At 42.9% G+C, this 9223-nt stretch overlaps 1 protein-coding gene across 3 annotated transcripts in view; it reads left to right on the top strand.

The window, feature by feature from the left end:
- Positions 1-9223, top strand: part of PRKAR2A (protein kinase cAMP-dependent type II regulatory subunit alpha) — a 66896-nt gene that overhangs the window by 38004 nt on the left and 19669 nt on the right. For 2 of the 3 annotated variants that reach the window (XM_018576130.1, XM_018576129.1), the window contains exons 3-4: positions 4014-4066; positions 6001-6084. In XM_018576130.1, coding sequence (XP_018431632.1) covers positions 4014-4066; positions 6001-6084 — 137 coding nt within the window. The remainder of the gene's footprint in view (positions 1-4013; positions 4067-6000; positions 6085-9223) is intronic. The other variant, XM_018576131.1, reaches the window with a different exon arrangement.

The following is a 9223-nucleotide window of genomic DNA, read 5'->3' as shown; positions in this document are numbered from 1 at the left end:
AAATTAACTGTGGCAGCGCATGGCAAAGCTTTGTGACTCATTGCCATGCGTTGTGATACCTTGTGTTGCAATTAAATATACACCTGTATCATTTTATCACAACACAAACACCAAAACAATTTTTTACATAAGTCGATTATTTACAGTTTTGCATACCTTCATTTTTTTACCTTTTTGCAAAAAGGCGCAATTAAAAATTTGCTAATTGTTATTTATTAACTCAATACAGTTTTATCTTTTAGATTTAGTGAGAAAATAATTTTTTTTGTGCACGGATACTGATTTTGGTGTGTTTTAACAATTGAATTGTGTATTTTTATCGGTTTAATATTAATTTGAGAAACATTTGCGCAATTATCGCAGGGCCTACAAATTTAGTATCACCATCTTTTTATTCTACCGGGCCTGCGCTTTCAGAAAATATATGGTTTGGGGGGTCTTTTACAAACGCTAGTAACGCAGCAGTTGAGAATCAAATCAATAGGAAAAAATTGCAGAAAATTCAAAAATGGCTTGGCCAGCTGATTTGAAAAATGTTCCGGAGGGCTTGGCAGCGAAAGGGTTAAACCTTACAAGAGCTATTTGTCTCTATTGGCATCCTCTTCACTGCATTTTAGGGAATGTGATACCACGGAACCTACAGTATTACATTAGAAATAATCTCTATAGCTGGCCGTACACTATGCCAATGTCGTCCGGTTCTTGAAGCACCGGCTGAAATTCAGTCAATAGGTGCTGCTGTCAGCACTCTTACAGCTGGCTTCGCTCAAGCAGAAGATCAAAAAGGGTGGTTGAAAAATCATCAATCAGCTGCAAGTACCGTTTCTTACAGCGGTTTTCTTGCAGCGGCTGTCAGTTGGTGACGGCATTTGGGGATTCCTCCATCCACGCTCGTAACTAGGGATGCACAGATACCCATACTAGTATGGGTGCCGATGCAGAGTATTTGGGGCGAGTACTTGTGCTCGCCCAAGTGCTCCGGTGCCTAGCCCGATACTTCTGGTATCAGGAAGCCGGGCAGCGCGTCATTACATGCCGTCTGGCTTCCTGAATGGGACTTCCGGTACTCTGTATTCGGTATCAGTGGGTACCGAAAAAAGTATCAGTATTAGTACTAGATACCGAAATACCGGTATCGGTGCATCCCTACTCATAACTATTGATGGAGCAATCTGTTATGTTTTCTTCGTTCAGCCCGCAGGTTGAACAGAGAAAATACAACCGTGTATGGCCAGCTTTAGTCTGACTTCTGGTCCCAGGTGGGCTGTCTATCTATCAGATCTATTTTGCTGCTTGCAGATAAATAGCCTGAAAACAACTCTCTTCGTTGACCAGCTTTGCTCATCTCTATAAAAACCAGGAGTCAAATTGCAGCTCAAAGGAGATCGCCCGCTCCCGATTAGATATGGCGTAATCTAGAATGAAATACGTTCCTGTTTTACAAGGATTAGACTGAACACCGTGACAGATGAGATTTGGCAGCTCTTCATCTCTCATGGGGGGGAGGGCAGATCTCTAAGGAAACAAATGGGGATAAATCAGCCTTTCACTGAGGGACCTGCTCGGGTTCTTGTATGACAGAAATGGCAGCCATTTCTTCCTCAACTTTTCTATAAAGAATATCGGACATCTGGGCCCTTTCACAGGGATGCTTTCCAGCAAGTTTATCTTGCTGTGAGGTAACAAGCGCTTCTAACAGCTGGAGGGGTTTGTGATCACCCCTAGGAGGTTTATCGCAGGCATTGCTTGAAATTAGGGGGGTTGTTTGCTTTTTATAATGCCGGCCATGCCCAACCGTACAGTGAATTTACAGAGGAATTAAAGTAAACTCCAAAATCCAAACTTATATATATATATAATGTGTCTGTCTCCGGTATTAACGTGCCAGTTTTTGTTTTTTTTCCCTGAGCCCCCCTGTAACATATTTTAATTACCTGTTGATCTTGCCTGTGGATCCGTTTTTCCCACTTCCATTATCAGGATGACAAGGTTATATTTCACAGCAGTGCTGAGACAGGGTAGTCTTAGGCTCGGCGATCCGGGATTGCGCGGCTCTGCACAATGCAGACAGCGGTTGCTGCACAGCCCCATTGATTTCAATGAGGTGACATCCGCGTCAATCGCAGAAAAGGTACATGCACCTTTTTTTTTCTTCTGCGATACACAACGCGTAGCTGTTTTAGCTGCAATCGTGTTCAGAAGCATGGGTGGAATCCCGCGCGATGTGACTGGGGTGCCATTAGATAATAATGGCACCCACAGCGCGATCGGTGCACACCTAGGCGACTCCTGACCGCGTGGAATCCTGAAGGCCCAACTCCAGTGTGAACACTCTATTCCGGCAGAGAAATATTTTTTTTTTGAAATGGCTTAAAGTGTAAAAAATACTGACCCTTCGATGCACCACCAGCAGTGGTTTGTTTTTCCCAACCCGGTAATTGACACTTTTGCTGGACAGCTTGGCCTGTTACAGGAAATGGACAATGAGCGGATTAACAGACATTAACCACTTGCTGTCAGGGCGACTCACTCCTGATGGCGGGTGGGTGTTAATAAATGCCTTTTCCCGCTTGCAGCCGGCAACAGCTGTTAAATACAAGCGTTTGCCCCCTGATAGCTTGTATGCTACCAGGGAGTGTGCACCCCTTCTGGTGCTGATGCTGGCTCGCTTAGGTTCTGCTATCCCCCTTGCGGGCCTGGGACCAGCACAGCGGTATGGTTGGAGGGAGATCAGCACACTTTTTTTTTTTTTTTTTTTCTGGCTGATCTCCCATCTGATCACTTAAAGCGGAAGTGATGTGTCCTTTCTCCGGCTGCAAGTAGAAGCTGGTGAAGCAGATCTCTGCTTCATCAGCTTCTTTGGGGTCCCTAGGTGACATTAGGGGTCCAATAGACCCCTGATATCTCCATAAAGAGGACCTGTAACTGGTAGAAAGTAATTGGCGCTCCACATACTTTTGTCAATCTTCAGGCAAACACCCTATTGTTTGCCTGAAGAAGAGACCACACAGCCTCGAAACATTAACGTGACATTAAACCCTCAGATTTTTTAACATAAACCAATACTGTAATGTGCGCCTTACTGTAATCCATGGTAGTTTCCCTTCTCTTTGCGGCTCTTCCTTTTAAATCCTCATGTCTTCTCATGCTGGGGGAGAACTTCCCTTTTCAGCTCAAGGCCTCTTCCTGTAGTGCTGGCTGAGGTTACAAGCCTATACAAACGTATACACAGACACCGTGTATGCATTCCAAAGACAAGGCAGTCTGCTGCAAAACAGAAGTTCTGCAGAGCATGAGAACAGATACAGATTTAAAAGGAAGAGCAGCAAAGAGAAGGGAAACAACCATGGATTACAGTAAGGCACACATTACAGTATTGTTTTTATGTTAAAACATCTGAGGGTTTAATGTCACTTTAAGTTATGTGACACTTTGATGGTCAAAGAAGATTGACTACAGAAGTATTTGGAGTAAGGGTGACTTTCTACCAGTTACAGTTTTTGACATGCAGAGGCACCTTGGGGTGTTCCTGTCAGCAGTGCGATGGAATCCACCATATTTCATAAAGAGGGCCTGTCACTGTATCTTGTTAGCCCCCATGTGATAGCAATAAAGTTTTAAGTGTAAAAAAAAAAAGAATTGGTCTCATATAAAAGGTATATTTATACTTGGGCTTTAAATGGCATGATTGATTTTTGCTGGTATACTTCTACAATATTTAGATATGCAATGAGCAATTATATGGATGCCTTTGTGTTCTTTATTTTTTACATAACCATCCCTTTTTTTGTTTTTCTCACTTTTTGTGAGAATTTGGGTTTTGAACAATACTTCTGTAATTCTTTAAAACTTTCTGTAAAAATCGTAGAGACTGACTCAGAGTAACAGAGTACAAAGCTATATGCGGAGAAATATTTTGAAAGCCTTTAAGATACATTTGCGTTTCAGGGTAATGCTGGATATTAAAGAGATATATTAAAGGTGTTGTATAATGTTTATTTCCTTTTTATTAGTTTGTGCTGAAGCCTTTAATCCCGATGAGGAGGATGAAGACACAGAACCTCGGGTAAATAAACGTCTATTCATTATGCTGCATAAGCCTACGGCTGGAAAACACTTTTCTGTTCACACCTTAAAACAATGAATGTTTTATGTAGGCATACGTTCCTATCTTTTTTTATTTCCTCGTCCTGGAACAGCGGGACAAACTCGAGAGCAAGCCAAAGAGGCCAAGAATTGGCGGGCCGAAGTATTGGAGTGGCTTTAAAAAGTGGCAATTAAATAGCTAATTAAGATAGAATTCATATTATTGCCGGCTAATGTAACATTAATGTGCTCTCCACAGAGTCCGAGTGAGACACAAAGTGCTGCAATCAAATGCTGCTGCGGGCCCCAGGCAGTCATTTCTGTAGTCATTTTACACCATGCCAGATGTGACCAAACTTGCTGCTTATTTGCCTAATTCATGTCAAGGTCACTGTAGGAATATATTGCTCTTCCCTTTTTGTGTCCTCACCTTACCTAAATGTATAATTGAGTTGTCTAATTTGGGGGGAGGGAGTCCCAAGCTTAATTTATTAAGGGTATTTATATGGCGCTGACAATTTTACATAGCACGCATTCTCGTAAGTCCCGGTCCTCAAGGAGCTTACAATCTAAGGTCCCTATACTTGCATGCATACAGGGCCGATTTAGACAGGAGACCATTTCCCTTCCAGTATGGCTTTGGGGTGTGGGAGAAAACCGGAGCACCCAGATAGTGTCCTTACCGGGATTCGAACCGGGGAGCCCCAGTGCTGCAAGGCAGAAGTGACTTTTGAAATGTCCCTATTTTTAAATGCTCCAATTTTTCCATACTTGCTAAATTGAGCATAAAACCCTCAATCTGCTTGGTGGTCTTAACATTTAAGGTGCACTGAACCTCTAGATCTACTTGTTGGCCAATGTATTCCTTTTATCCTCTGAGACATTGATTTTCAAACTGTGTTGGGTGTATTGTGAAATATTTTTACAGTGTAAGCAATTATGTGTGTTCTAGAGAACAGTTGCTGAATCCTCAGTACTCCTCCACCTGTCTGTACCTTGCACCTTTTTGTAATTATAGATGCTATTGCACCTCTAGAGCTATTATCCTTCTGCAAAGATTATCTCCCTCCCACCGACCTTATCAATGGATGATCATTTATAGCTGCCAGTCACACTTTGCACAGGCACAAATAAGTGCTTGGCTGTCATGTGTCAGATTTTGTGGTAGCTTGTATATGTGCCGGTCAGTTGTCAATTCTGGCATGTTAAGGTGCACCGTGCAACCAACATTATGTGGACACCTCTCCAGATGATTGCGTTCAGGGGTTTCCAATGAAAGGTACTGCTAATGATAATGGATAGAGTTTTGAAGGCCCTTATCTCTTCCAGCGTGACTGCTCCTGTGTACAAAGCCATCTCCATATAGAACTGGTTTTACTGGTTAGGTGTGGAGGAGCTCAAGTGGCCTGAACAGAGCCCTGACCTCCTCAAAAATATTAGGCACCTTTGGGATAAATTGAAATGCCATTTTAAAAAACAGGTTTTCTTATGCAGCATGACCCCACAAATGATCTTTTGGCTAAATGCCCACATACACAATCCAAACTCTTGTGAAAGCTTCCAGAACAGTGGAGGTCACAACATGCTCCATATTAATATCCGTTGTATTGGAATGGGATGTCCCAACAAACTCCTGTAGGTTTCATGTCCCTCCAACTTTTGGCCATATAATATATATTGGAGGGTTAACAGACAGAATGGGAATGGCTAGGAGTCTAGGGACGGGGTATAGCTGTTTTCAGTATTCAAAATATAGTGGCACGGAGAGAGGCGCAGGGAGGAAGGTCATTGGTTTGGTTTTCCAGGCTGCACAAAATCCTTACTAAAATGACTTGCATGCTTAATGGAGAAGTTGTCTTTTAATTCCTAATGAATGACATTACTTCACAGCTGCTAATGATGTATCTCTTCTAGGTAGTTCACCCGAAAACAGACGAGCAGAGATGTAGGCTACAGGAAGCCTGCAAGGATATTCTACTCTTTAAAAACCTTGACCAGGTAAGTGTTTTCAAAGTATACTAGGAGGAAACATTTCAATAGAATGAAGTGTGTAGCTTGGAGATTTGGGGTTAGTGTAATGCGGCTGTTTCTTAAAGGAGAACTATGAGATGAGTGATTTCCACTCACCTCATAGTTCTAGCCGACCTGTGACAATGAGACTGTCACAGGTCGGCTCAGTAGATCGGGAGGTGAGCGAACACATACCGGGTTCGCTCACCTCTCGATCCTGTCATGGCTCTCTGCCGTGACAGGGGGAGGGGCTGGATTCCCCTCTAGATAGGCAGAGCCAGCTGTCACTCACGCAGCTGGGCGGATCCCGATGTCCATGTTGGGATCCGCTCCGGCTGCGGCGTCTCAGTATACCGCGAGCTGTAGCTTGCGGTATACTGAGCTTAGGGTAACGGGAGGACGCTAGTTTGTGTCCTCCCGTTACCCTAAGGAGAACTATGGGGAAAAGCCTTAACCCCATAGTTCTCCTTTAATCATTGTGTGGGAGGTTTGTTTTTTTGTTTTTTGTGTATGTACAAATAAAATAGTTCTGTTCAATGGGCTGGCATTCCAAGTTTTTTTTCAGGGTTAAAAATGACCAAAATGAGACGGCTTTCTAAATAACACATCGGTCTGTTGACCAGGAAGCTGTGTGTCTTAATCTTCAGATTCCTCAGCTTCTTAAAGTGACTCCACAAATTTTAAATAAATGACTAAAGGCGTTCTAGTTAAAAAAAACAGTGCTTACCTGTGCCAGTCTTCTCTTATTGTGGAGCTACCAAGGCCTTTCTTCAATGCTTCTGGGTGTTGCTGGTAACCAGTCCCACATGTATTCTGTTTTCTCCTGCTGACCCCTATGTACTATAGGACACAGTAGTGATGCAGGATTGGTGATAGGACCACAGAATGCAATGGAGGACCAGGTATCTGACACCACCGGAAGCATGTCTGATGCAGGAGAGTCTATATCTAAAACTGACTAATAAAAAGGGGGGAAAGGACATGATATTGGACAGTGGATGACAGGAATGGTATGCTACAAAGGGATGACCTTAAGTTCAAGATCAAAGAAGATCAAACGCACAGCTCTGGACAAATACATTTGTTGGTACCCTTCCAAAGAACTCACACTTTTCTGATAAAAGCAATTGGGTATCCTTGTTCCTTAATAATTCGACCTTACTATAGATGCTTCATTCAATGGAATCTTTTAAATAATAAAACAATTGAAAATGACGGATCCTTTTACCTGATATTTTGTTACACAAGCTTTATATGCGATCAAGCAATTTCTGTAGCTCTCAATGAGACTTCTGCACCCGCAAACAGGATGTTTGGCTCACTCTTCCTGAGCGAACCTCTCCAGCTGTCCCAGGTCTGAAGGGTGTCTTCTCCAGACTGCATGATTCAGCTCCTTTCGAAGATGTTTAATAGCATTCAGATCAGGCCACTTTAGAAAAGTCCTTTGTTTTTATCTTAGCCGTTCTTTTATATTTTAACTGAGTGTTTTGGGTCATTATTGTGTTGGAGGAAGCATGACCTGCAAGTGAGAGATCTTTCTGACACTGGGCAGTATGGTTTGCGCCAGAATTTATTGAATCTTAAAGATTTCATTGTGCGTACAGTTCAGTCTGTCCAGTCCGTCATGCTGGATCCCATTTTAGTCTATAGGTAGACCGATGTAAATGGACATGCGTCCGTTTAAATCACATTACCCCCAATCCAGCATGATCCAGTCCGGTGAAACGGAACACTTTTCTATTTTTCCAAACCTTGCAGGAGACTTGGGTAACTGGGTGTCAACACACAATTACCCATTTAGACCCGACTGCCCATAGACTAGCATTGGGCATCTGATCGGGTCCACTTGAAAAATCGTCAGGTGGACCTGATCGGAAAAGCCATTTGTAAGGGTCCTACATTTTTTTGATTGATGTTTTTCCCCGGTCTCAACCTTTATTGAGCTGATGCGGGAAGAGCTTCAATAGACAGATGAAAATGGCCTACAATGCCATTCTCGTCTCTGGGAATAGCTACAGAAGTCGTGGGTTGAAATTTCCCCTCTATCTTCAAAAGCTGATAGCTAGTGTGCCAAAGGTCTGCAAAGCTGTAATTGCTGCAGATGGAGGATTCTCAGATGAATGTAAAGTTTGAAGAGTAGAACGGTTACATGACATGTTTTGACATTGTCAGTTTATAGACTATAATTTCTGGCTTCCAAGGCTCAGCAGTAATGAGTCTACATCCAGATGTAGGAAGGGATGGGTACCAATACATACCAGTTTGTCACTGAGGCACCGCATACAAGAGTAGCAGCCTGTGCTGGCTGTTTGCAGGACATGATAAAATGCTTCTGCCCCTCTGTAAACCGGGCACCTTAATGATTAGTATCCGCTAGTTGAATGCTTTAACCCTTGGTAACTGGAATTCACCTTTCCCCATTATTTCAGTGAACTGGAGTTTGGCTGCCATGGGTTACTCCAATTCCCACATTGCTGGCTTATTCAATTGCCTTTTTTGTACATTTATTTTATGAAGATGTTTCGGCAATATGGCATAAATTGACACTGAAGTAGGTTGCTTGAAGGTGTTGGAAGAAACAGGTGGGAAAGTTAACTGTTAGAATATTTTAGCACAAAAGCTGAATTATGCTTAAGTAGAAATTAACCGTTCACGTTTTTATTGACTTTCGGTTGATAATTTGACTTTAGAACATTCGCTCCCTGCCCCCCACTGTCAAATTACATCAGCAGTCAAATGGGTTGGCTGGGTTTATCTGCAGAAGAGGGGCTACCTCCTCAGGCATCACCTGTATGGCCTGACCGATTTGAGGAGGAAAACTCTCATTGTGCAACAACACATGTGACATTTGAGCATCATAACATGTTTGTTGCTTCCTGTTGTTTACATTTGTCAAGCTATTAAAATGTGTATTGTGCCTAGAGACATTTTAGTGACTATGCAAAGCATCTTGTGACTGGAGGACGGACGGATGAATGACAGGATCTGCCTCCTCCAGTCACAGGTTGCTTTGCATTGTGGGAAATAGTACAGTTTTCCATCAATGAGGGGAGAAGAGGCGAGCAGCAAAGCTTTTGCAGACTTTTTAACACTTGCAGCAGCTGCTCTTAACCCCCCCCCCCCCCCC

This window comes from Nanorana parkeri, unplaced genomic scaffold (genome assembly GCF_000935625.1).
Source record: "Nanorana parkeri isolate BGI_ZX_2015 unplaced genomic scaffold, ASM93562v1 scaffold56, whole genome shotgun sequence".
NCBI classification, from domain to species: domain Eukaryota; kingdom Metazoa; phylum Chordata; class Amphibia; order Anura; family Dicroglossidae; genus Nanorana; species Nanorana parkeri.
This window is presented reverse-complemented; position numbering and strand designations above follow the sequence as displayed.